This window comes from Argentina anserina, chromosome 5 (genome assembly GCF_933775445.1).
Source record: "Argentina anserina chromosome 5, drPotAnse1.1, whole genome shotgun sequence".
Taxonomy (NCBI): domain Eukaryota; kingdom Viridiplantae; phylum Streptophyta; class Magnoliopsida; order Rosales; family Rosaceae; genus Argentina; species Argentina anserina.
The window spans coordinates 1,742,272-1,769,775 of record NC_065876.1 but is presented as its reverse complement, the minus strand read 5'-3'; the positions used below and the strand labels follow the sequence as shown (position 1 = coordinate 1,769,775).

Here is a 27,504-nt window from a genome sequence, read left to right as displayed (position 1 = left end):
ACATTACAGCCTCGATCACATCGTGAATGTGCTAGCTAGTTAGATGAAAGAAATTGTTGATCAGGCTAGGGATATTGAATATATGAACGAGTCTGCTAGATAAATATAAATTCAAGCAAATTAAGTTCCAAAATTTTTTTTTTCTGTTTGTTTGTTTTTTTTTTTCAGTATAAGGGCCAATTTTTTTTTCTGTTTATTTTTTTGTGTGGAGAAATACCCTTTTTTTTTCTTTGCACTGGGCCTCAAATTTTTCAGGACCGGCCCTGGGTGTGGGAGATGCATGTCCGCGCCGATCGAATGACCTAGCTAGAGTCCTAGAGATGGAACAAAGTGTATGTCACGATGTGCCTTACTTTCTATTACACAGCCTAAAATTGTATACAAATGCATCGATCTACGTGCATATATATGATGTCTCTTCTGAGGGTTCAAATTTCGTTCTCTAACATAATGGAAGTATAGAAATCAGGATGAGAAGGGATCTGAAGCAGGGATTTTGTTTGAAAATTCGAAGACGATACTTTGATTTCTGCGCTCGGTATACTTCGTTGCCATGTCTACTCATAGACTTGAGTCTCGGAAAAATATGGAACTATGTAATAACCCGATTTTTCGGAATGATTTTTGGATCACTTTTAAATTTATAAAGTATGTGAAATTCATTAAACGTGTTTGTGCCGCCTTGCGAAGTCGGAAATTGAAAACGGAAACGTTAACGGAACGTTTAATTAGAAAAACGTTACGTTTCCGCAACGTATATATCGACGTTTATTCCGTCGCTCATTTGCGAAAACTTCATTCACGAAAGTTGTAGAGCTCGTCGATACGAGTGCGTGGACATGTGACGTGTTCGAATCGGACATCGGACGCGAAAGTTATTAACGTCAGAAGTTCATTTCCGATTTTAGAAACTAGTATAAAAAGGGATTTTATTAGCTAGGGTTTCCAAAAGTGGAATCCCCTCATTCTCTCTCTTCTCTCCGCCTCCCTCTTTTCTTTCTCTCTTCTCTCTCTTCCTCCCCGAGCTCTCTCCCTCTTCCTCTCGGCCTCACCACCGATCTCCCTTCACAAGGAGACGTGGTCTTCACCGCCTAGCCCAGGAGCACCGCACGGCTCTCCTCTCCAAACCCCGAGCACGACGTCACTTTCCGCGCCACCGTGAGGCCTACGCGACGCCACCAAGCCTCTGCAACTCGCCGCCACTCGATCTCCGGCGACGCAAGGGCTCGGAGGAGGGCATCTCGACGTCGATCCTCACCCTTCGCACCCTCTGCCATCTGATTTGGGGCCAAATCGCGTCGATTCAAGTTCATCCCGAGAGATTAAACATCGCCGACGAATCCGAGCTTCTCCGATGCAAGATAGGGGTTTGTAACTTCAAATCGAGGTATGGTTGGATGTAATTGATGGATTGTGTGTGTTTGTTGTTGGATTTTGATAGATTGGAGACAGATCGGAGGAAGTGGGGAGAGGGAGGTTATTGCCGCCTTAGGCGGCGCGTGTGGGAGCGTGGAGGGGTCTAGAGGCGGCGTGAGGCCGTGGAGAGGGAAGGGGAAAGGAAATGATTGGTTTTGGGGCGGCGGTGGCGTGCTACGCGCCGGTTTTGGGCTCGGCGCGTGGGCCCCACGCGCGACCTACCGGAGGTGGCACGTGTACCCCACGCGCCGCCACGTGCGGCGGCGCGTGAACAGTGTTTCCAAAAGGGTAATTTTGTAATTTATTTTACATACGGTAAATGTAAAAAGGTGATTTACGTACGATAAATGTAAATTTTATTTACGTACGGTAAATGTAAATTACTTTTAGTAAAGGTAAAAAGTAATTTTGGAAGAGTAATTCAGTAATTATTATTTACTGAGACTGTACGTACATTTGAATAGTATTTATACGTACAGAAATACGTGAACAGTATGTACTCGTACATAGATACGTATTGGATGTGTTTTTGTACAATAATACATGAACAATAAATACGTGAATAGTACACAGTAAATAGTACTCATTGAACAATAAATTTGTAAAACCGAAAATTGCTGAACAGTAACCGATTATTACTGTTTCGGTATTTAAAGGTTTACGAAACGTTTCTAAATTCTTTTCTTATTTTTTCAAGGTGATCGATAAATCAAGGAAATGAATTATCTTCGGAAATTGTGGAATTACGCTCTAGTCGATAAGGTGAGTAAAATCTCACATATTTACGAATCTACCCTTGCGGTGAATTCAAGATTTTTGCAAGAGTTTTAAATATTGAAATACGACATGTATATGATATAGTGGAATATATATATATTTATATAAATGGTAAATAAGTACTTATATATATAGTTTGCTATATTATATATTGTTATGAATTCATTGTGAATAGGTCATTTCGATGACGAGAATTATATTGAGCATGTGATTTAAATTGTACAATATGAGGTGTGATTATTGTACGTTGTTTTAACATGGTGTTTGTTAAAATGTTGATTTGTCTTCGGACTTGATTTTTGTACAATATGATGTGAGATTATTGTACGTAATTTTAACATGGAGTTTGTTAAAACGTTTTGTCTTCGGACGAGTTTTGTGTTCGAATGAGTTTTTGTCTTCGGACGTGTTTATGAAATAAAACATGTATATGATATAGTAGATTATATATATTGTATAAATGGTAAATATGTACATATATATATAGTTTGCTATATAATATACTGTTATGATTTTATCGTAATTATGTCATTTTAATGACGAGATTTATATATCGAACATGTGATTTTGATTTGTACAATATGAGATGTGATTATTGTACGTGATTTTGATTTGTACAATATGAGGTGTGATTATTGTACGTGAATTTAACATGGAGATTGTTAAAATGTTGATTTGTCTTCGGACTTGATGTTTGGTACAATATGAGGTGTGATTATTGTATGTGAATTTAACATGGAGATTGTTAAAATGTTGATTTGTCTTCGGACTTGATGTTTGGTACAATATGAGGTGTGATTATTGTACGTGATTGGCATGTCGGAACCTAGCCTTTGGCCGGTCGAAAGTTACGATACAGTTAGAGCTCTAGTCTGTCTGCCGGAGTACTGCATGTGAGGTAACGGGTGGTTATCTGCTCATGAGTACTCATATTTTTGAATGTTGGGTAGCGGGTGGTTGCCCAATATCGGCGGTGTACTACGAGAGGGGTAACAGATGTGTACCAGCGTTCTTTAGTACCCGTATTATAAATGCATTTGGATAACCAGAAGGGTTGCTTAATTTCTCATGAGCGCTTCATTTCATATTTTTTTGGGACAACCAGATGGGTCGTCCATTGACTCATGAGTACATTTATATTTGTTTGATTTGTGGATTTTCGTATATATTGTTATGCGAGTTATATTTTCATTTTACTCATACGAGCTGTAAAGCTTATCGGGTTTGTGTTTACAATCCCGGTGCACCAATTCGATGGTGTAGTATATAACTCCGCAGGTGTGGATTAGCGGGAATTGACGGACCACTCAGAGGACTTGAAGTTATTTATCTCCAACTTGTGTGAGGATTTGGTGTGAATATCTTGTGAGGTTGTTGTGAGGATTATACATTTCCATTTGTTATAATGTTGAATTATAATTTGGTTTGTAATAATCGGTTTGACTGAGTTATATTTTGAACTCAGAGATGATCCGTTGTGGCATTTTAAATGATTTCGATTTCATTGAAATTGTTTGATGTCTAACGACTTTGAAATTTTAAATTTTTATATTCGAAATTTTAGGGTCGTTACAAACTCGAATGTTATAGTTTCTTATTAAACTACGTTGGCATGGGGAGCCCAAAGAGACAGAATTCGACCTAATCTTCTTGTTTTCATCCTCGTTCACCATTTACTACTTGTAGTTTTTAATGCGTCCTCTGAGAGAGAGAGAGAGAGAGAGAGAGAGAGAGAGAGAGAGAGAGAGAGAGAGAGAGAGAGAGAGAGAGAGAGAGAGAGAGAGAGAGAGAGAGGGGGCTTTCCTAGGTCAAAACTCGACCACCCGTGATTAGCTGAGTACCACTCCACAACTAGAAAATGGATAATCCAAAATATTGTGATAAAACTACAACAAACATAGAAACTGATCCACCATATACCCTCAGGAGTGATGTAACTGATTTCATTTTAAATTTTCGGAGGACTAATAAGGTGCAAGATTGAAGCAACTAGAATACAGAAAAATAAGATCATTACCACCAACTGAATCTTATTCTCTTATGTCACCAATATCGTATAGCTCATTCACAAGAATGCTGCCAATATCTGAACAGTCTCAACAAGATTTAAAATTTAAATACACAAACATCAAAATAATTTCTCACATATATACTACACAACATAGGCTTCACTTTCATCAAATTCCCTTAATAATTCAGGAAATATCTATTCACAGACTCACACCATCAATCAACTCACAAAACATTATTGGCTAGTAGCTGAAGCTAGCTGATCTTGTTTCTTTCACTACACATAACACAGAGTCACATCCAAAAGTTATCTTGATCATCAAATGGCCTTCTACCCATCTCATGATTTGGCATGACAGAAGAGACTTCAGGGTTCACATCAGTAGTAAGGCCTGTTTCTTGAGAGAGACTGATCATGTCCCTCTCTGTTTTGAAATTCTGCCTCATGAATGAAACATTACTCTCAAGCAAGGCCCTCAGATGATCATGCATCAGAACCGAATTCGGAAACTGGAAATTTGCCGACGAAACTGGAGCAGCGTATTGATACGTGACTCTTGGGAAAGCGTTGTTGTTGCTTGAAGGATTCGAAGAAACAGAGAAAAGAGGATTGTTGTTGATGTAATCAACAATCCCTTGGTTTCCTTGAGAATCAAAGGACTCATGGTTGGAGAAGCAGGGCACGGACTCTGAAGCAGGTCTGGTCTTGGCGCCATTGTAAGGCGACGGGTCCAACAGTGGAGGTAAACCAGAAGAACCAATTTCAGTTCCATGAGAACCCGAATTCGTAAGTCCAGTAATATGGATTTTCTTACCACCGGCAGATTTTTCAAAAACCCTACAAATCACCCATTCGTTCTGCAAATTTTAAAATCAAACTAGGGTCAGAACAAGAGACAAAACAGAGGAAAACAGAGCAAATAGTAGTGATCGAAAACAGAGGGAAATGTCACACCTTTGCAGTTTTGGGGAGGTGATGGACTGAAAATTTACCCTCCAATCTGTATTCATGCATGACCCAATTGCTCTTTTCACCTTTTGGGGCTCTACCCCTGTAAAAAACAAGGGTTTTCTTCATGCCAACTAGGAATTTCCCTTTGTAAATCTCCTTGTCTTTCCCGGTAGCTTTCCAATATCCAGCCTCAGTTGCTCTGTTTGTTCTCAGACCAGTTGGATACTTTCTGTCCCTTACACAGAAAAAGTACCATTCTTTTTCACCCATTTTCGCTTTATCTTCATCCACAAAACAAAACCAAAATCAAGCTGAAGAAAAACCAAAAGTGCAATATCAAATCGGATTGGAAATCGCAAACAGTGTAACAGATGTTCACAACAAATGGGAAGCTATTTGTTTAGAGAAACTTACATGGCAAATCCCAAGGCTCGGACTTGTTCAAGTCCACATCCCCAATTGCTTTGCAGCCGAAGTTGGAATCGATGACCTTCTTGTGCAGGTACTGAGAGATAAGCTCTTCATCGGTTGGGTGGAATCGAAACCCTGGTGGTAAATCAATCTGATCTTCTTCCTTGAAAGTTCCAGCTGGAAGAGCAAACTTCTCCATTTCTTGCATCATTGATACCTTAAAACCTCACTACTAGCTTTACTTTCCAAAACCTTGTTTCTTCGCAATATGGGTTTGATCAACAGAGCATGGTTTCGAAAAGCGAACCTCAATTTATACAAATAGAGTCTTCTGGATTTCTCAAACTATAATGAGTTGTGACCAACACGTACAGCTTTCAGCTCACAGATTTTCGAAGCCGGAAACAGAACCGAGTAAGATGAGAAGCAAAAAGTATTTTGTCAAGGAGCAAAAGGGTGAAGCTCGAGGAAAAGAAGAGAGGCCATGGAACAAAGTTGTAAGAGATAGATGAGATTTTAAGAGAAAGAAGAGCACGATGAGGAACCCCTAAATACTGTGTTTGGAGAGAGAAACGTGGTATGGAAGGTAACTCGGGTTGGGTAGGTCGTTTAGCTTCTTTAACATCTTCTTTGTAACCATTTCTGCCCTCTTCAAAATTGACCAAGGACAAATGCACCCATCCAAGTACTATGCATGTGATTTTAATTGATTCATTACCAATTAATATGTTTCAGTTTTGTCAATACCCTAGATAATTTCAACTAATTACCAGAGGTACCGATCACTTGAATTATAGGCTTACAATGTCATATATATATATATTTTTTGCTCGTTGCGCTGTCAGATTTTTTATGGCTTTCTATGTCCTATGAATTTTTAAAAATTGATTCACGTGTTCAACTATACAAGTATATATTGGCTGTGAACAGAAAGAAAGCAATAACGATAGAAATACGAATTAAGATTATGTTGTAACGCTTATATAGTGAATCAACATAAATATATAATCATTAAATACACTAAACAAATTAATAAAACTAAAAACAAATGTATGGAGTACAATTACAATGTAAATAAAACATGCAGTCAGATCATAGACGCAATTGTCCATAAATGATTTTATTCATGTGATAGGACTTTGATGTTACTGAATTGATGTTTCTTGTTTGTTTGAATACATGAATCATAGGCATATATCATAATAGTTTTTTTTTCAATTTGTTTTCTCATTTTGCGCAGTTAGTCTTAGAGCATCATGAAGCTCAGAATAGAATCTGTTTTATAGTAGTGAACATTAGCTGATTAGTGGTAACAGCTGTGTCATTAGCTGATTAGTGGTAGCAGCTGTGTTTTGATGCAAAGAAAACAGAAAAGTTTGCTGGTCAGCTCTTTCAAATTAGTTAATAAAGCACACTTCATTCACGTCTAAATACCATCAATATATATATATATATATATATATCCGCAAACTAAAAAAAGTGTTGACGTCTTAGCTTTTTCGACAATCATGCGCTAGCAACGGAGCTTCTGCTGGTATACGGAGTCCAAGCCTCTACTTGGAGCTTCTTTTTACCGGTGGAGCCGACGCCGACTGGTTTTTGATCTATTCCGATGAACATGTAGCTTCAGGTGCGACCGCTGCCTAGAAACTTCAAACCTGCTCTCCTTGGGCCTTCATCTTCATGGTAACGACATCTAGGATGCATTTGCAGTTGCTTCGGCAATAGAAACGTTGTTGCCAACATGTGATCGTGAAAAAAGCTGAGACGTCCACACTTTAGAATAATTGCGGACATCACACACTTTTCGTAAGAAAATCACAAATGTGTGAAAATGTGAAATGGCTATTAGCCGACATGTACTGTACATACTTCTTATGATGTATAGTTGCTGAAATATGACATCAATTAGGTCGAACAAAGAAAACACGATTGAAGGAATATCAAACACAACCAAAATTAATATGCTTGGTCCATTTTCATTTGATATGGCTCTCGTTGCGTTGTATCCTTAATTTACGAGTTCTTATATATATCAAACTTATGACAACTCACTTAAATTTTAAACATAAGTTTTGAGCTCTTCTAGTTATCTTTTAGTTGCGATCGACTGATTATAGAACTTAATTATATCATATCGATCAGATAATTTGTTTAGCGCACCAAATATATATCATCCCTGGCCACACCAATTAATCAAAGCTTCAACTTCTTGCAAGGGGTGATGTAAAAGGTGCTCGGGGATTAAAGCCATTGAGTGGTTATTGGTTAGGTGAAATAAAGTTTGTTAATGCATCTAAGCTAATTTGTCCAACATGATGAGAAGATTAGTGCCAGCTTCAACAATTTGAACCTGTAACGTTTGTTGTTTTTCATTTATGGTTAAATGTAGGTTCTCAAATATTGCTTCGAGGAAATTCCCGTTTTGACTTTAAATCATAAAAATCTTCATATACAGGGCCTCTATTATTAAACTTCAACTCATGATGGGTGCATATTATAATTGCCGGTGATCACTGATCACAATTCTACAAATAGTATGATACAGTGACCTGATCCCGGTCTACTTGACAATCTCAGACAATAAGATAAAAAATCTTAGTTTCCCACTACCATCACGGACTATAAGTACGATTACTGTTTACGATCATTTCAACAAATTAGTTTTTCACTTTTATAAACTACATAAAATGTAATGGTGTTTCCATATTGACTTATCAGCTTACTAGCTACCATCAAGTAATCGATCAAAACATATAATATTATGGTGTATGATATATGAATTGCTAGCTGGATCAACAAATTTTGTCACCGTGAGGATCAAATCAAACCAGCTATGTTTCATGTTATTTTATTAGGCCAATTACAAAAATGGCTCGAAAGCGGCCTAAATATCTGCTTAGTGTAGGTTAAAAGAGGGCCTAAAGCAAATATTACAATTGACAACCAAAGTTGCATTCAGAATTCATTGATTCATTCCAAAAGTGAAGAAAAAAATGAATGTAGGTCAATTTCTATTTGTGATTTGTGATTGTAATTTGACCCCATAATGATTCTGATTCGCATATATTGTATATTGAAATCTCACGGCCACTTTCGCCACTTCAGGGTTTCGTATCAAAACCAGACTTCCCATTTCTGGAAACACGTCCAATCACCCATGACACATCGACGCGTGTGGCGTGTGCTAGGGTTTAGTTGGCTTTGTCCTAAGAATTTCAATCCGGTCCATAATCACGAATCTGGACCAATCGGGGACGTCCTTATCCCGCCACGTTTGTATCACGATAGCCAGGAATGGACAGTACCGCCGCACCTGATCATAGTCAAGTAATCCGTCACGTGCGTGGCCTCCTCTGGTTCGTCAAGTTCTTGATATTTGATTAGTGAGACCTAACTAATTATTAAGCCAGGATTAATTTTGCTGATCGAACCCAAGGGCTGAATGTTAATTAAACCTTTGCGACTGGATCGAGAGCGGCAGCTGGGTTCTGTTTCCTTGGTTCCAACATGACGAATTGCAGAGGAGTAGAGACGTGGCAGTACCTGTCTGGTCGAGAAGCCAAGACTAATGAGAATACATACTATTGGGGAATATGATCGAGTTAGGCAAAGGTCATTCTTTGAATATTGAAAACCAGAGACCAATCATCCCATAACTTGACAGGGATTATGAAGAAGCCGAAGATCTTAATCACTATTATGTTCTTCAACGTCTTTTTTTTCTTTTTGTTACTGATGAATGAATATGATTGACTCATTTTGATGCGCTGCCTAACTCTGGATGTGATCGGAGTGATGCAAATGTTTATGTGTATACATATACTTCTGGATTCGATTGTATTTGTACGTGGCTTCTTTGCAATCACATAATTAGTATATACACAATTAATTTGTGGGTGAAACCTAACCCTATTTTCGTCGAATGCACTATATTTGCGAGGACTATTGCGTATAAACACCTAGTTGTGCTAACTAATAAAACTTGAAACAAATTTACCGACCACTCTAATTTGTCTATCAAAATGTCCACTCTCCTTAATTGATGACATGTGTCATCTTCTTCATATGCTTTAACTATGGTTGGTTAAGGAATTAATTATAATTTCTTATAGTGAAAAAAAATCTCTTGCATTTAAAATCTCGTTTAATTAGAAATATCATTACCATTTTGGCATTTACTCTTCTCTTCGTTTCTCTAAAAAGTCCTTCAGCATTGTTCTTCGTTTTTGGTCGATTTACACTATCCCAAATCAAGGGTTTGAGTTAGATGCGTATTTGGTTTTGTAATACTAGTTTTATATTGATTTCCATTTACTCTTGAAAATTTGTGGGTTTTTGGGCTGTGAGTTTTTGACTTTTTACTCTATGTTTGGAATTGGTGATTAGTTGCAAAGGAAGTGAGTTTGGTTGGATGGTTTGGAGAAATTATTCACAGTTAAGGTAAAATAAAAAAATTATAATTAATTGTTAGGAATGTATATATAGTTAACCATAGTTAAACCAAATAAAGAAGATGACACAAAGCGTCAATTAAGGATGATGGGAATTTTGGTGGGTAAATTAAGGTGATCGAAAAATTTACTTCCAATAAAACAAGGTACAAAACTGAAAATTAATGTGTTTAACATTTTCGGGATGATGACTCACTAATCATTGTGGTCATGTTTTCCATGTTTTGGTGAGAGCTAAATTGGGGGATTAGAATAGGCCAGCATGGAAGCAAATTTGTTGCTCAACCCATGCCCATCACCCTAAGTAAATGTCAAGTGTTTTTGTTCATAATAAATTTATAACTATAATATTATAAAAGACACTTGACATTTATTTAGAATAGTGAGCATGATAGAGGTGGACACCAAATTTATTTCTAGCCAACAAGATCTTTCTCATAATTCCTCTATTGTGGATATAATTATATGATATATTATGATGTTGATCGTTGACAATTTCCAATATCCATACTATCTTGTTGGTGAAAACGTAGAGTTTCAATATAATTGTATCAGTCCTTGTCTCCTTGATTGCCATACTTATTTATAGTCAAATAAAACCAAGCTACCTAATATGGGAATCAAGATAAGATAATTATCCTCAAAGTGTAAAATATCTGCAACTCATTCAACAAAAGCAGACCCGGAAGAATTTGGAGGAGGAGAAAGACTGTGTGGCTGGACGTACGTGTTGTAGCCTGTAGGGCAAAGGTGAAGCAAATTAGGAAGGAAGCTAAAAGAGAAGGAAGAAGAAAGATGCACGCATGCGTACATGCTATGAAAACCAGAAACATAATAAAATATGCATTGTGCTCTACTATAGTAATTGTTAATTTGTTCATGTCAAATTCAAGGGAAAGAGACGTAATTACATAGATGAGAAATTTGTTAATATCTTCATGACATAAAGAAAATAGCGAGATTTTGTTCACTTCAAACTAGTTCAAAGTCAAACTGTCGCAAATACAACATGGACGTACAGCATAAACTTTCCAAACCAAACTTGATATGGTTTACGAAAATTTTCATATATGCGCGCACGTGTCGAAAGCCTTCGTACGTATATTTATGTCAATATATTTGTTCCCTTTTCACAAGGTAAGGATCCATGCAGTATAATCATATATAAGCTAGTATTAACCAAAATTCTAAAAAACGCTAGGCGTTAATCGGGCGGACAGCTAAAAAACCAGCGCCCAGAGGATTAATCGGGGATTAATCGGCCCAAAATCGAGACGGCCAAGGGTCTCCGGGCGCCTAGGCGGGGATTTTTAGAACATTTACTATTAACTCTGATCATGGATAAATAACATGTAGAAATTAAGTTCAGATTAGTATATAGACTCATATATCATGAAATATATTATGTCAAAAATATTAAATCATATAAGTTTAGGAAGTTAAAAATATGACCATTAATTTGGTAAAACTAATGAGAATTATGATAATGTCAATAGGGTTTTCTGTTTCTGTGTTTATATCGTATGCATGTTAAGTATGTAGCCAGGGCCTCCTAACAGCTTGTATATACATTGTACTCTTTGTTAATCCAGATCTATAATGTGGAAGTATAATAATACTGTGATATATATGGCCTTGCATTCGAATGATTGACAACATTAATTCCCTAATAATTGAAATTGGTGGGACAAAGTAACCAAAATGATTAATAAAGACCGTGATAAACTAAGTCGACATTATAGATGCATATGCAACAAATCGAGCATACTTATGATCGAATTCATCGAAATAGGCCAAACAGCTACTGAGTAACCTAGCTTCTGCATTTCTTTTTCTTTCGGTCTGATAGCTATGGCATATTGCTTGAACAAGTACATAAAAAGGATAGCTTGCACCATCCATACTATTGGTTTTTATTTAATTACAAATATTCAAAACTCATTATTATTTATTTAAAATGAAGAGTCATATCATTTCTAAGAGCTGTTAAAGAGTTGGGAGGTATTTTGTATTGCTCTCATTCTCTTACTCTTCATCTCATTCATTTTTATTCCTATATTCTATTCCTTGGGCAATACAATAAATACTTGGCACTCAATTTACCGGTAGTTGTGTAAAGCGGATTAGACATTATGTGAGATTACAAGGGTTTTATTTTGGAGTTTGTAGACGACCGTCAATACCTGCACAAGGGGAGGCGTCTACGGTTTTACGACAGCGAGTCTCGTGACTCTTTTGTACTCACATACCTCTCTAATTCTCTTCTTATTTTATATTATATGTGTTTATATTACATGCTTACATGTTTCAATTACTTGATTATACTTATTTGTTATGATTGTGTGCTAAATATTTCCAATACATACTATATATAGGAGGATTTTTAGGTGTGCACGGACGCCCCGATTCCGAAGACGAAAAACCGCAACGGCGGGGTGAACCACAAAAGCCACACTCCTCACCTCCCAGCGGTCCCTTCTATGCTGGCCGGAGCTCCATCGGCGACCTATGGCGGCCGAAATCGCGGGTTTCCATAGTCTGCCAAGAAACTTGAATTTTGCAGATTCCGACCGCCTTGGGTTGCCAATGAAACTTCGGCCGGCACAAACGAGACCACCGAAAGGTGGAGAGTGTGGTTATCGTGGTTCGCCCCGCCATCGCCAGAAACGCCAAATCCGCATGGTGCATATGTCCACACCAAAGACGGCATATATATATATATATATATGTATATATAAACATCTAGGAGGGCTTATTAGTTTGTCCTCAAAAAGATATATTGGACAATGTCGAGGCTAACCTAGCTAGCTTGAATTAAATAAAAGCTTGAGCTATTATCACCTTGTAGTGACTGATGAGGACATGAAGTGATGAATAATATCATAAGTGAATAGCTTGAATGCAGTTGTATCTTCTTCTTTTTTGCAAAAGTTCCATAAAGGGTCGCCCATTATGGCATCGAAGAAAGTAGATGCACAGCAAGGTTTATTGACACAGCTATAAATTAAGCTCCGTCGTAAAAATGAGGGAGTTTTGCTTCTTCAACTCACACTAGACTGAAAAGCCAAAGTGGAAATGATCATTTGAGACTCTGCAGGTTTGAGTAGTTTTCAAGAGTGGTGTTCTACTCACCCGATAGGTGATCAAACATGGCATATCTGCAGCGCAGACCAACTTTGGTTGGAACCTTGCCCTAATAGAGAAACTGTCAATCTGTTACTTACCATCAGAGTCTCAGCAGACCATTAATATGCACCCAACTGCAAACCCATGTGAGAAGATAAATGCAGGACATGATCGATGGCTTAGAGAAGAACCAAACCCACTCAATGCTTTGAAAGGCAACCCCAACTATATAGAACAAACCAGGTTGAAATCTCTGCGGATGCATAAACTTTCTTTAGAGACCAATAATCCTAAAGCATTCATCCCAAACAAAGAAAAAGTAAATCAAAAGTAACCGTCCATACTGAGAAAGGAATCAAAAGATGGTATATATCCATATTATGTTATCGATCTGTAGCTGCGAATAGACTTCACTGAAATGGATCCAACTCTTAATGTACGTATCACGTACATGACATAAGTTCATCACCTGACACTGTACAAACTAACCATATTATTCGTATTACGGTACGTAATGTCTATATCCGTTAGAGACTAAACCATTTTTTTCCCAGACTTAGATCAAATGGAAAATTGTTTGAAAACAACCGGTAACCTGGGAGACATTTAAATATTTTCAGCACTATTTTCTTGGGATTCTCTTTTATTATAAGTTCATCATTCGTAGAGATTATGAACGTGCTACAATCCTTCTTGAAAAAAAGGAAAATTTGATACAATTGCTAGGACGATGCATGATCATGCATGGTAGGCAATCACCAAAACTGATAATCCAAAAGAACAAAATACGATACGCCTAAACGCACCAAAACCAATTTCGGCCTAACCAAGCGCGTTGGCTCGTTGCGCACCAAAAATGCGCAGCAACATATTTGACAATGCACAAAGGGTCATGGCCCTTTTCAAGCAGTGCACCACCACAAAAGAGGTCAAGCAACTCCACGCTCATATAACCCACAACGGCCTCGATCAAACCCTCTGTGTTCTCGGCAAGGTCATCTCATTTTGCGCCGTCTCGGAGCTCGGTGTCATGGACTACGCGGCCTCTGTGTTCCGCAGCATTGAAACCCCAGACGGGTTTTTATGGAACGCAATGATCAGAGGGTTTGGGAAGACTAATAACGCCGAAAGGGCGTTTGAGTTATATAAGAGAGTGCAAGAAAAAGAAATAGGAAATGTTGCTGACAATTTTACCCTCCCGTTCTTGCTCTAGATTTCCGGGCAGTTGGGATCGGATAGATTGGGAAAGCAGTTGCATTGTACTAGTGTGAAACGTGGTTTTTGATTCTCATGTGTTTGTGAGGAACACTCTAATTCATATGTATGGTGTGTTTGGGGATGCAGAAACTGCTGTCCAGCTGTTCGATGAAATGCTTAGCCGGCAATTAGTGGCGTGGAATACGATCATCGATACTCACGTCAGCTGCGGTGAGTGCAATGAAGCGTTGGATTTGTTCATGAGAATGTTGGAGAGGGGGGAGGCCACCGTGGTTGTGACCCTCTCGGCTTGTTCTACATTGGGTGCATTGGATTTTGGGAGGCGGGTGCATTATTGGGTTGATCATATGGATCTTGGCGACGTTGCGGCCGTGTCTAATTCGCTAATTGACATGTACGCCAAGTGTGGAGCTGTTGAAGAAGCGTTTGAGATATTCAATAGTGATGAAGGGGAAGAACATAGTGTCCTGGAACACGATGATTCTCGGGCTTGCGACGCATGGTCACAGTGACATTTCTTTGGAACTGTTCTTGGAAATGGTGGAGATGATTGAGGAAGGAAGAAGATATTTCGAAGTTATGAGCAAAGACTATCAGATTCGACCAACAGTGAAGCACTATGGATGCATGGTTGATATGTTGGGGCGTGCTGGGTTTGTGGAGGAGGCTTATGGGTTGATAAGGAACATGCCTGTGAAGTGTAATGCCATTGTATGGAGGACATTGTTGTCAGCGTGTCAGGTGCACGGTGAGGTCGAGCTTGGAGAGAAGGTCAGGAGTCATCTTTTGGAGTTGGATTCAGATCACAGCAGCGATTATGTGCTTATGTCCAATCTGTATGCAAGTTTAGGCGACTGGAACGAAGCTATGAGAGTAAGAAGATCAATGCTGGACCGGGGAGTTGAGAAACCAGAGCCTGGTATTAGCTTGATTGGCGCAGATATAAATAGGCAGTTCACTAGTTGATAAGCATACTTGTTAATTATTATTGTTGGATAATACTAATTTATAAGATTTAGATATCAGTATATCAGTATATGAGATGATATTCGTCGACAAAGTAGTCGAAAAAGTAGTCTTAGAGCACTGTATTATACAAGTATATAACATCTGAAGGCTTTGTTTTGTTCTTCTCGATATCAAGTGAAAACTACTTGGCAAATACAGATACAAGCAATACAGTCATCTCAGAACTGGTATCTGGATGTGAGCTATCTAAGCTTAAGTTTGTTTCTTTTGTTTCTCATCCTTCCACTCTTTGATGTTGGCTTCTATCTTTTGTTTCACGCTTGCATGAAACCCTGGATAAGGTTCGTAACCAAAGGCCGTTTGAAGGACCTGAACGATACAATAATAGCATTTTGAAGTCAGTAAATAATAATAAAAAAACATCTTGATTCAGATAGGATTTAGGAATTGCCTCAAGCAACACGAAGAAAGGAGCCATCAGAAATGCTTGGGTAAGGTTATCCAGAAGAGCCGGTGCTCGTTTCTGAAAACAATCATTATGGTCAGATGCATTATACAGCCTCATTTCAATCTGGATATAGAGCATCACAACACATATAGCATCCTCTATATGTGATGCAACAAACTCAGGAAATGGAAACAACAATAGTGGAATATCACGAATGGTCACCTCAAACACCCCATGGCCTACGAACTGTCCAGTCCAACAGAACAACTGAGCTGCCAACACAACCTGAGGAAATAATTCATCAAACATTCAGGAGTTTGATTTTTAATATATAGCTCTTAACTAGAAAGATGAATGTAAATCCTATCTTGAGCTAAAAACGGAGCTTGTATTTTATACAACCTTCCATGTAGTGATCAACAACTTCATTCTGTTGCTATTTTGTTTTCCTTATCGCTACTAAAGAGTAAAGACCATATGATCAACACTAAACATTATTTTGAAGTCTCAATCTTTGAATGATAAAAGTTAATCTATGTGTTAGTCAGCAGATTTCACCCGATGCCCTGCTGTTTTCCTCTTCAATGAAAGTAACCATTTTCCCAGAACTTTCCACACTAATACTAATTGGAATCCTGAAGCATACTCATGGCCAAGAATCACCAACTGTACATATGTACCACAATTGGACACAAGAAACTAAGCAGACTACTGAGATGGACCTCATAGTTCACCTAGCATATTAACTGGTTTCCAGTGCTACAACTAGAACTTGGGTTTGCACCTTTGTTCAAGTCTTTCGGACAGAATTAACTTAACATAGGGACACCTTCATTCTTCACAAAAGACATAATCAAGAGTCAAAACGGATCAAAGATATAGTGGTTCCCTAAGTCCCTAATGTTCCCACCTTTTCGACAAACAAACACCTAAGATGTCCCCATATAACTTTGTTCTATAATGCGATGTCTATTTCAGCTACTGGAATAACACAATGATCAACATGTTTCTTATGCAAAACAGAGCAAAATCAAGAGCTTCCCAACTGAAATCGATCAAAACCACATCTTTCATACATATCCACAGAGAGAGAGAGAGAGAGAGAGAGAGAGAGAGAGAGCCCACACCTTCCATGCCAAAGAGAACCCAAGTCGATTAGCAAGAACACTGGCTCCAACCCAGCAGAGAACACAGAGCAAAGCAGCCAAGGACCCAGCTTTCTTATCCAATCCAACATAATACAAAGCATAGATCACAGTGAACACAAACCCCAAATTGAACATAAACCCCTCAGCTGGGAAATTGTAGAGGGAAGGTGTGAAGTAGAGAAGAACAAGAGAGGTGAACAGAATTGGCCACACAAAGAGAGTGTGGATCAATATGTTAACTGGGTTGCTGTGATATGCCCCATAGAAGGCAAAGTGGCTTTCAAGATCAAACAATCCACTCCTCCCCATCAAATTGTTTTTCTTGTTGGAGTTGAAATGACAAAGTGGGTATGAAAAGGATGAACAAGTAGATAGATGGCAGCAGAACACGGTGACCAACAACACTTTGGAATTGTCTTCCTGCAACTTCAAGACTGTGTTGGTTTGGATTAAAAAATAAATAATATAAATTACAAAATAATTGGCCCATGCAGGTCTCGAACCTGCGACCTTCGCGTTATTAGCACGACGCTCTAACCAGCTGAGCTAATAGGCCAATTGGTAAATTGTGGCAGATTAAGAAATATCAATTAGTTAATGCGCAAAATAAGGGTGGATGCAAATGGTTCTCATATGAGCCTTATCCACTTTTTCCTTTCCTGTAACCCAACAAAACACAAACCTGGCTTCAAATGTGTACTGCTTCATCTTCTCAACTACTACTATAAGGCACTAATGGTAGAAGCTATCATGGGCTTCACCATTACTAGTCCACATATTCACAGCTCTTCTCTCCAACCAACAAAAGTGGACATTTCTCACATGACCTCAAATACAAGATTGGTAACTTCCAACCCCCACATGAGCTTATGTTTTGAAACTTTAGATAGTTGAACTGCATTTACTAATGTGGATAGTAATCTTATCTTGCAGCTTAGGCAGTGTTCAAGTTCTGAGCTTTTCAGTGGGTGTAAACAGGTACTTCTAAGCAGTTCATTGATTTCCTAGCCTAAAAAGAATGATACTTTTGAGTGCATCGGACCATGTGGTATGTAGGTTTAGTTGTTAGGTAACTGTCATGTATTGAATTTGTTTGCATAGCTTGAAGTTGGGAAAAAGAGCAAAATAGCCCCTCTGAGCAGAACCAATGCTTTCCCAGATTGGCCTCTAATGGCAGTTCTAGTGGAGCATACTGAAGGCTAAAGAGACTTTATAACCCACAAGTCCATTGTGCATCTCAGTGATGACTCCATAAAAAGTGTCTGTAAGTATTTCATACTTCCTAATTCATCAGTTTTATGTTTTAGTTTCTCATTTTGTCACTTCCATTTTATATTTGTAGATACTGCTTACATCATGTTCACTGTTTGGGGGTGTTTATTCTTTGGTTCTATGAAGGTAAATCACTAGATAATTATTGCAGTTACAATATCATTTTTGGAGATAATTAGTCACTTGAGACATTGTTGTATTAGGATCCATATTATGATTCAGAAGAGTACAGAAAAGATGGAGGAGATGGCACTGGACATTGGATATATGAGAAGGTAAACTTACTTATCACTAGACTATTTCGTACTGGACATTGGCTATATGAGAAGGTAATCTTGAGCGAAAACATAATTCACGAAATGCTTGATTGCTTCTTGGTAAAGTTTGGTTGGTATTATGATTTATGACCAACGATGTTGACCGTTGTGGCCAGCCTATATAGTTTAGTTTCTTGTAGATGGCACAACTTGAAGCTAGCGTTAGCTTTAACTCTTAACATCGTTCAATGACCTATCTTGTGAAGTTGTTTTTGGCTTACTTTTTGTTCAGTGCTACTTCTATTGGCAACTCCATGCATATGGAATTACAAATTGCGACTGATGTAGGATGTATTAAATTATTAATGTAGGATGTATTAAATTATTAATTAATGGTGATATACGAAAATATGCAGCAAGAAGACATTGAAGAATCTGCAAGAGCAGAGTTGTGGAGGGAGGAGCTGATTGAGGAGATAGAGCAGAAAGTTGGAGGGCTGAGAGAGTTGGAAGAGGCTGCTAAGAAGGAAGAGCAGCTTGTCAAATAGCTTAGTTATTAGTTTCTTCAGCATTTGCTGAAGGATTCTGTTTCACCCTTATAACTATGTAGATGTTATTGTATATACTATACCATATTGAAGGTTTGATCTAATTGATGAGTTGGAAAAACAAACATAATTACTACTAGTGTGTCTGTGTGTGTCTCCCACAATAACCTAATCAATGACAAACGCTTGCTAGCTATACTTTGCTGCAATATATTTAAATGTCAAGAAATCAGTATATGAACCTTGAGAGTCTTTAACGAATAACCACCCAAAAGAAAGCAACATCTTGCTCCAAAAAGGCATCACTTTAATTGGCTTATATAAAATCAAATCCTGCTGCAGTAATATATGCCAATCGCTGTGGAATATGTTATTCCTTTGCAACTTTAGTTCCTCAAATCCTGCATCAAATAATAGAGAAAATAATGTAGATTTCATTTCCATTTTCTTATGTGTTCATCTTGTAAAAAATTCAAATTCAACTGGCTTTTTTCTGGGGTATAAAGGTCAGCCACTCAACTGTGGAGAAAAGATTCCGAGAAAAGAAGTGACTTGGTGATTGAAGTATGGGAGAACATTGTCAATGTTTGGCTGTTCCTTCTTTGCTTAATAAAGTAGCTCCCAGAACTATAGACTTGTTTTGGAAGATACCATGGCCTTGGCCCTTTGTTTTGGGAAACCAGTCAAAATCCAAACAATGGGCCAATTTTTTTATAACAAAAGAACAATCCCAAACCTGTGGATTGCGAGCTTGTATGATCACTTCTATCCCCCAATGAATTCATGAACCATATCAAATATCAATCAGGGAATCCCAAAGGGGTAGCCTTCATCATCTATGCGCTCTCCCTGTCATGCACCATAATACAATATATCCAAAGAAAATATCTATTTCAAGCTCAGCTAAGCCACTTCCATGCATGACCCTCCATTCATGAGTGTTTTTTGAACTGGTCCTATACATATAAGGACATGTATAAAAACCATATTTTAAAGGTGCAGATTAATAGATCAGTTGACATCTTGAAGTTACATAATCCATATCCTTTGATATCATTCACTTTGAATCCAATTTAAAATTAGACATCTCTTACTCCAACAGTAGCTGACTTGCATTCTAAGATATGTGATCTCATTTTGAGTGAAGGGTAGAATTTGCACTACTTGGTAATTCGTATCATCAAAGAAGTTAATTTAGAGCCAACTTGGTTTCTCGTAATTATATCATGATGAATCAGCAGCACATGATTGATACCCTGATCGGATTTCAAACCCTATTATTGGGTTTATCTTAATTAATAAATTACTTAATCCATGAATCATGTGGTGGTTATATGCTGCGATTTGTTTCACATTTGTCATTATAATTTGGTCGATATAAGCAGCACTGAACACAAAGCGTTCCCTGGTTTTTGTTCTCCAAGTCTGATTAATAGAAGAAACTACTGCAGAAACAAACAAAGTGCCTCGAGTCCCTGCATGTTATGGCTCTCATAAGGATGCCATATTTTCATATGAAGTAATTTCTGTATGAACTCCAACGCCACTGTCAAGAGGACGAAACTGCTCATTATTTTATTTTCAATGAAGGGTAGGAAAGTTTCTATTATCTTGCTCATTAGTTAGCTCCAGATCGTTTTCTCGACTTCACTGTGTTTGTTTGTTTTTATCAACAATTATGTGAGGCATCAAATTCTATCTCACTCAATTTATATATTTCACATGTGTTTTTACGCTTGTGTCTATACTTGGGCAATCCTCTTAGCAAAAAGATTAGCTTAAGAAGATAAAAAAAGTTAATGTGACCTAAATGCTTATGTCAACTCTAAAACACTGGCCTTAAGGCTTAAGGTATGTCATTAGTGGTTTTTCTTGCATTTGTACAATTGAAACAAAATGAAACTCCATTGATCAAACCAAACAACTAAACAGTGGTATTATTGTGCACCTGAATGTTAAGAAAATCTTTTGATATCAAACAAAAATAAAGATAATTAGTACAACATCGATGTAAAGAATTAAGTAGAGACGATAATCAATATCTGATTTTCTCTAAATGGAATAACAAAAATTATAAAAATGTAGACTTGTTTGTTTGACGCGAAGAAAAACACATAGAATTTGATAACAAGAAGCTGTTTTGTTACCGATTATAGCATCAGAGGAGCCAAAGTCAAAAATAGATTTACTCATTTGCAGTAAGAAAAGAGTCATGTTATCCAAAAACTCGAAGATGCAGACACAGTCAGCTACGAGGTTTCCATTTTAACTGCCAAACATTTTTGCCGGTAAATATAGTCGAGATTGTTCAAAGAAAACACAAGGCCACCTTAATCCAAAAAAACCTTAATTTTAGAGACACTTGCTATAATTCAGTGCGAGATTTTATCCGAAAAAGAAAAATGTGGATAAGGTAAAATCAAAATCAGGAATGACCCTACCTACACTTTTTCTATATACAGCTTCTTTCTAATTCTCCCTCTTCTTGTTCTTCCAAGTTTTCCAAGATTAACAACCGCACCTCTCTCTTTCTCTCCATTTGTTATCTCCCAATTCAAGCTAGTCAAAAAGACTACACCTTTTCGTTTAAAGCTTCACTTTTGGGTTCATAAAGCACAAGTCTTGATCAAGAATCGACGGGTTTTTGATTCAAGAAACTAGGTTCTTGTTGTTGTTGGTGCAAGAGGTGAAGTGGGTTCTTGTGGGTTTTTTCTGTTTGTGTTCTGAAAAAGAAGGGCTTCAGATTTTGACATATTCAACATGGAACTTTTATCAGAGTGTGGTTTGTGCATTTCTGGGGTTAATGAGATGAGTCTGTGCTCCAAATCCAAAGAATCAAATTCAAGAGCTTTTCCTGTTTTGGGTGTTGATTTCTTTGGAAAACCCATCTCAGATCACAAGGGCTTAAAGAGTTTGAGGGTCAAGGCCCCCAGAAATTTCACTGTTCATGTATGTAAAGCTTTCTGCTTTCTCTCTTCATGGCTTTTAGTTCTTTGAATTTTTGTGTTTCAAACACTACAATTTACTAAAGGTCTGTATTTATGTATTGGATTTCAGGTACAAGCATCAATTTGTGTAAGCAAAGCTATGAAATGGTGGGAGAAAACTTTAAAACCCAACATGGTGGAGATTTATTCTGCTCAAGAACTCATTGATTCTTTGCATACTGCTGGTGATAGATTGGTTGTAGTGGATTTTTACTCACCTGGTTGTGGAGGTTGCAGAGCTCTGCATCCCAAGGTATATTTCATTTTTAGGTTTCACAATTTCAATTTAGAAAAAGCCCCTTTTGGAAAATAATAGCATGCCTAATTTTAGGTTAGAGTATTTTGGATTTTGGGATATGTATTTATCAATGGCTTTGTGGATTTGTTCAGATCTGTCAGCTGGCTGAACAGAACCCAGATGCAATTTTTCTGAAGGTGAACTATGAAGAGCGCAAGACTATGTGTCATGGTCTCCACATACATGTGTTACCATTCTTTAGGTTTTATAAAGGCGCAGAAGGGCGAGTATGTAGCTTCAGCTGCACCAATGCCACTGTAAGTATTGCAATTCCTGTCAATGTTGCTTTGTTGTGTTCGATAAAAGGATTGGTTGGTTTTTATGGTTCGAATTATGCTAATTGGAAACATTATTTTACAGATCAAGAAATTCAAAGATGCCTTAGCTAAATATGGGGCTGAGGGTTGTAGTCTTGGCCCAGCAAAAGGCTTAGATGAGTCTGAGATACTACACTTGGCTGAGATAGGTGAATTATCAGCAAGATCTTCTCCACCATTAACCAGAGAAGAAATAGTGGAGGAGTATTTGGTCATGAAAAGCACAGATTTGTCTGGTGTCTGGAGTAATGTAATCCATGACCATGACATAGAACTAGCAGAAGAAGAAAGTGCCTTGCTGAAGATCTGAAGGTTCCAATTAAGGCATGTTGGAGTAAAGCAGCTCCACTTTTGTCATATCAATTCTTCTGCTTGGTGTTGTAAATATATCATTATTATTAGGTTTTCCATAAGCCGGGTTCTAATCTTTTTTCCAATGAACCCCGCAATTCTGGTTAATCTGTTATTGGATTTGAGGTTGTAGTAGATCTGATTGAGAGCTTAATACAGATCTAGATTGTTACATATGTATCATTTATCTTAGTGAATGGGGTCAAGGCAATGATCTTTTTCACAGTTACATTTTTTGTCAAATATTTCCAGCTATGAGTCTCAAGACTAATTCAAAACATGAGTTAGTTTGATATGACTTGGCTTGTCATTTGTGGCCAGCCCTGAATTGTTGAGTTTGACACGCTGGTATATATGCTATGAGGGCTATGAAGTATGAACAGCCAAAACTAGGATTATATTATTATTATTATTATTATTATAGGTTCTGCAGTTTGAATTTGCAGAAGAAACCAAAGCTGGATACATCATACATGTAATGATTTGGCTTTCTTTGGAGATGGGATCTTCCTTAATCCTTATGACCTGGGATTTGTGTGTCATTTGTGGCCATCATAGTGGGGGTTGGGGTCAGCAAACTAATATCCAAAGCTCTACATATTCTTTTTCAATGTCATTTTCCTTTTCCTCAAAAGTTCATGTGATAGACTCATTTTTCTAATTTAAACTTTGTATTTGGTTGGTTACAGAGATCTAAACGTGTTAAATTGTGTGACAACTGAGTCCTATCATGCTAACACAAAGCTAAGTTAGTTAGGTTAATGCTCTAAAATTGTCTTGCTAGAGTCAAACTCACAACCTCTCGTGTAAAAAGAATAAATTCTGCCGATAGACACCATGCAATATCAAAAATGCACGTTTCGTTCTCCATAAATTCACTATAATCCTCAGGGCAATATTTACCATGCAACAAAACACCTTGATAAGAATGTTTAGCAGTACTTTGTAAGGTAAATTTAGATAAAGAAATGTTGCAACCAAGCACTCCAACAAAGAAAGAGGTTACTCTGTCTCAATTACCAACATCTAAGGGAACAAATAGATCGAAAATTAGTTGTTCTCGTCAGGTCAGATACAATGGCAGTGATGCGGATGAACCACAATCCAACTCAGCATGGGTCCGATTGTGGATATAATATGACTGTAAAATCTGAAACCATGGGCAAGTGGTTTCAGGCAGCATCTTTATCATTTGCAATACTAGGAAGCACACCCGCGCCTTGCTGCGGGGCTCTATCTTTCTGGTAACTACAAAATCACATTCCAATGTAAAACAGTGGACCCAATTTATTTGGTATCGGAAGATACTAAATAGCTCAAATGTTGCAGAAGCTTATTGATTTTATGGAGTCTGCTCCATATGAAGACCAAGTATTTCACATTTAGAAGCTATGTGGATAACAATCAAATTCATATATGTTTGATTCACATTTAGCTCCCGGAATAGCTTCTTTATTGTCAAACACAGAAAAGGTTAAATTTTACATTGGAAACTTGCAATTGCCAAAGGTAAAGATGTAAACTTTAAAGCACTATTTACTCTGGTAACAATATGATATTCGCATAATAGCATTAGGATTTAGGAGGGATAAAGAGCTGAACTTCGGATATTAAAAAAAAGCCTGTAATCAGATCTAAAAATTCAGATAAAACATCATTTTAAAATAGAATGTACAAAACCAAACGATCATTCTAACACTGTGAAGGAAAAGATTATCAGAGTAATTAGGACAAATTTATGGAAGAAGAAAATTATTACAACAAAAGAGAGGCACTTTATTCAAGATAGATGCCGGGATTTCTATAACAGAAAGCTTGATATCAAGCTACCTAAGATTTTAGATTACAAATTTGCATTGAGATTTACATTACTATAATATAGAATTTACATAAAACCCAATTTCTCAATTTAACACAAATATAGAATTCACTCACACCATACCGTACGAAATTATGTTAAAAAATGAATTAAAATTATGTTGTTTAACATGAACGGATTGCAGAGAAAACTCATAAATAGTTTATATGTGTCATGAACTGATTGAGAAGAGATAACCACAATAACCAAGAATTACATATGTTGCATACCTGCTATGTTCTCATTATTACTCATTGATTGCACATAGACCAGTTAGCAAGTAAATTGCAGCCCCAACAACTATACATTATATCATATTGCAATTTCATCTCTCTCCTAAACACACCATCTACCAATAGGCTCATATCAACAATAGCAAAGCACTTGAAAAAAAAAATCTCGAGTGAACATAATGAATTCAATTCTAGGAAAAGTGAAGGGAATGAAATCAAAAATCGAATCAATACAATACAGAGAAAAATAATTCGAAAGCTCAAAGCTGAGTCGTCCATAGAAATTGTGAAATCCAAGTTTTTAATCCTTAGTTATAACAAAGAGTGAAGAACTATAATATCAGACTTGACATACTGGCATTATGGCAGATATTTCTTCACATCAAATGAAACTTGTAACTCTGTATAGATCTCCATATGGATCCTCCATTCCTCAGTTGAGGTTCATTAAACTAATCTAAGAGTTTTAAATATCAGTATTAGTGAACAATCATCAACTTGAAGGAGCTTTAGAAAGCTGAAATTTGAATCTATTGAATTGATAATCCCCACTCATTCACCAAGTGAACAACTTTCAAAACTCAAACTTAATCTAAGAACAAAAATTCTACCTTAATCTTCCTCATTCACCAACTGAAATGTCAGCAAGAAAACGGTGAGCAGATTGAAACCCAGGGGAGGACTTACCGATAAAGACAATCAAAGGAGACCAAACTCTACATAACGATGGGAGAGAGAGAAAGACGGAGAGGAAGAGATAGCGCGCATAGAGCAGAAAACGAAAGAACTAAAACGACCATAACCCTTTGTCGTAAATGTAAAGGAGAGCAAGGTTAATAAAGTCATGAACAACGTATGAACAGTACCACCGACCACTCAAAAATAGTATACCAGCAGAACAACATTGATCAACATACAATTCCTCAGCAATTCCTTCAAAGTAATATTAAGAGGAGACATGACAGTGTCTATTTGTATACAAATGATCACAACAATGGAACCTGGCAATTCAATATGATCTTCTGCTTGTATTTAATGTGCTTTTGAACCTGGTACACATAATTTACAGACTATTAGTTGCACGATCCTCTATAAGCTTGAGAGCTAATAACAATTTAGATTAGTAAACATACATAATCAAATTATGTAGACTCAATAAAGTATAAGATCCTATATGTACAAACCACAGCAGCTCGATATAACCAAACATAACAACCCACACATATAGTTTATAATCAACTTGAGAAAACTTATATTTAGACCATTGGTGTAGGTGTAGACAATCCACATTCCAGAAAACATATAAACCCAAATCATAACTCAATCCAAATTGAAACTAACCTAATTTGTGAGAGACTGAGATAATACACTAATTTAATTGAAACCCAATTCATAACTCAATCCAAATCTAAACTTAATCCATACCAGAACCCAACATATTGATTTCAATTCAAACAACACCAAGAATTCATTGTGAAAACCCAGAAGGGTTTTGACCTGTTCCGGCTCTTCAAGGTTAACTCCAAACCTGAGGTCTTGGTCTGCGCCACGGAGATCGTCTGACAGTCCTCACTTCCTCTTTATCTTGACGTCGCCGAATCCCTAAACCTTCGATCAGCTCGTCAAGTTCTCCATTTTTTTATATCCCCAAATCTGTTGATTGGGGAGTCTAATCTATGCTATGATTTATCATTGATTATAGAGAGAATGATTGGTACCTCTGAATTGAAGCTAGAAGACGAAGAGAAGAACTGAAGCATCTGTGGTGAAGATTGTCGAGAGCGGTAGGGAACTGAGAAGAGTGAGGGCACAACTCTCTCTCTCTTCCAGATGGGATGGAAGCTTTAAAGTTTTTAATTTTGCGGTGAGAAGAAATCTGAGAGCAGTGAGAGAAGAAGCGAAGTGAGAAGAAAGCAGAAGAGCATAGAAGAAGTAGAAGAAAGTAAGGATAAAATCGGGAATACTGTGGATATGAACAGTACACCTTCAGTACAACCCGGCCCAGCAGCCCTATACTGTTCATAACTGTAGCAACACTGTTCAAAAGGCCACCCGCGTATAATATATAGGAAATAAGGAAGCTCTGTACTGAATCCAATCAATCCATATCCAATCCAGCACACATATCGGTTTTCAGTTTCCTCTTCCATTATAGTGGATAGAGAAATGGATATTTCACTTTCTTCCTCCACATGGAAAACTATATCATAATTGGTAATATGAATCCATAATAATATTCCACTAGTTAAGATAAGAGATTCGTATGTCTATTGTGCAGCGCCATAACCTGGTAATAATCGGTTTTACATGGTCCACACTTATAAATCACATTATCAAATTTTTATGTGTATATTGATACATGAAATTTAATGAAGTAAATCATCTTTATTAAATGATTAAATCGACTAAGAGCCCGACATAATTACACACGTGGCCCAAAACTCAACAAAGTTT

The 27,504-nt window shown here is 37.3% G+C and overlaps 4 protein-coding genes, 1 long non-coding RNA gene, 1 other non-coding gene and 1 pseudogene across 7 annotated transcripts; 3 read left to right on the top strand and 4 right to left on the bottom strand.

The window, feature by feature from the left end:
* Nucleotides 1–4,187: 4,187 nt before the first annotated feature.
* Nucleotides 4,188–6,110, bottom strand: LOC126793875 (NAC domain-containing protein 100). The gene is made up of 3 exons (XM_050520501.1): nucleotides 5,570–6,110; nucleotides 5,159–5,436; nucleotides 4,188–5,061 (listed from the first exon to the last, which is right to left on the bottom strand). Exons 1-3 carry the CDS (start codon nucleotides 5,775–5,777, stop codon nucleotides 4,498–4,500), a joined length of 1,050 nt encoding a protein of 349 aa, XP_050376458.1. The 5' UTR covers nucleotides 5,778–6,110; the 3' UTR covers nucleotides 4,188–4,497.
* A 7,892-nt stretch (nucleotides 6,111–14,002) lies between these two features.
* LOC126793902 (pentatricopeptide repeat-containing protein At4g21065-like) lies at nucleotides 14,003–15,330 on the top strand (annotated as a pseudogene).
* Nucleotides 15,331–15,427: 97 nt separating this feature from the next.
* LOC126793876 (2-hydroxy-palmitic acid dioxygenase mpo1) lies at nucleotides 15,428–17,346 on the bottom strand. Its single transcript, XM_050520503.1, has 4 exons — nucleotides 16,909–17,346; nucleotides 16,004–16,066; nucleotides 15,785–15,856; nucleotides 15,428–15,702 (listed from the first exon to the last, which is right to left on the bottom strand). The coding sequence occupies exons 1-4, from the start codon at nucleotides 17,236–17,238 to the stop codon at nucleotides 15,586–15,588; spliced, it is 582 nt and encodes a 193-aa protein (XP_050376460.1). The 5' UTR covers nucleotides 17,239–17,346; the 3' UTR covers nucleotides 15,428–15,585.
* Nucleotides 17,347–17,411: 65 nt separating this feature from the next.
* TRNAI-AAU (transfer RNA isoleucine (anticodon AAU)) lies at nucleotides 17,412–17,485 on the bottom strand. The gene has a single exon. It is a non-coding gene; the product is annotated as a tRNA-Ile (tRNA).
* Nucleotides 17,486–17,610: 125 nt separating this feature from the next.
* LOC126795207 (photosynthetic NDH subunit of subcomplex B 4, chloroplastic) lies at nucleotides 17,611–19,101 on the top strand. The gene is given in 6 exon segments (XM_050522054.1): nucleotides 17,611–17,772; nucleotides 17,863–17,907; nucleotides 18,031–18,193; nucleotides 18,272–18,327; nucleotides 18,405–18,476; nucleotides 18,875–19,101. Coding segments are annotated over 6 exon segments (576 nt in total). The 5' UTR covers nucleotides 17,611–17,664; the 3' UTR covers nucleotides 19,007–19,101.
* A 2,419-nt stretch (nucleotides 19,102–21,520) lies between these two features.
* LOC126794727 (thioredoxin-like 1-2, chloroplastic) lies at nucleotides 21,521–23,186 on the top strand. The gene is made up of 4 exons (XM_050521497.1): nucleotides 21,521–21,955; nucleotides 22,064–22,246; nucleotides 22,384–22,548; nucleotides 22,652–23,186. The coding sequence occupies exons 1-4, from the start codon at nucleotides 21,767–21,769 to the stop codon at nucleotides 22,916–22,918; spliced, it is 804 nt and encodes a 267-aa protein (XP_050377454.1). The 5' UTR covers nucleotides 21,521–21,766; the 3' UTR covers nucleotides 22,919–23,186.
* Nucleotides 23,187–25,945: 2,759 nt separating this feature from the next.
* Nucleotides 25,946–26,920, bottom strand: LOC126795315 (uncharacterized). Of its 2 annotated transcripts, none has more exons than XR_007672262.1 (3): nucleotides 26,769–26,920; nucleotides 26,548–26,652; nucleotides 25,946–26,099 (listed from the first exon to the last, which is right to left on the bottom strand). It is a non-coding gene; the product is annotated as an uncharacterized LOC126795315 (long non-coding RNA). The 2 variants fall into 2 exon arrangements; XR_007672263.1 differs by having other exon boundaries at nucleotides 26,548–26,658; nucleotides 26,769–26,875.
* Between the last annotated feature and the right edge of the window lie 584 nt (nucleotides 26,921–27,504).

Excerpts from the sequence above, each read along its gene's own strand:
- LOC126793875 (XM_050520501.1), bottom strand. The coding sequence starts at position 5,777 with ATGATGCAAGAAATGGAGAAGTTTGCTCTTCCAGCTGGAACTTTCAAG. Across the intron at positions 5,437-5,569 it reads CGAGCCTTGGGATTTGCCAT|ATAAAGCGAAAATGGGTGAA; the intron begins GTAAGTTTCTCT and ends TTGTGGATGAAG. Across the intron at positions 5,062-5,158 it reads ACCTCCCCAAAACTGCAAAG|AACGAATGGGTGATTTGTAG; the intron begins GTGTGACATTTC and ends TAAAATTTGCAG.
- LOC126793876 (XM_050520503.1), bottom strand. The coding sequence starts at position 17,238 with ATGGGGAGGAGTGGATTGTTTGATCTTGAAAGCCACTTTGCCTTCTAT. Across the intron at positions 16,067-16,908 it reads GGTTCTCTTTGGCATGGAAG|GTTGTGTTGGCAGCTCAGTT; the intron begins GTGTGGGCTCTC and ends TTATTTCCTCAG. Across the intron at positions 15,703-15,784 it reads CTTTCTTCGTGTTGCTTGAG|GTCCTTCAAACGGCCTTTGG; the intron begins GCAATTCCTAAA and ends TGTATCGTTCAG.
- LOC126794727 (XM_050521497.1), top strand. The coding sequence starts at position 21,767 with ATGGAACTTTTATCAGAGTGTGGTTTGTGCATTTCTGGGGTTAATGAG. Across the intron at positions 21,956-22,063 it reads CCAGAAATTTCACTGTTCAT|GTACAAGCATCAATTTGTGT; the intron begins GTATGTAAAGCT and ends ATTGGATTTCAG. Across the intron at positions 22,247-22,383 it reads GCAGAGCTCTGCATCCCAAG|ATCTGTCAGCTGGCTGAACA; the intron begins GTATATTTCATT and ends GGATTTGTTCAG.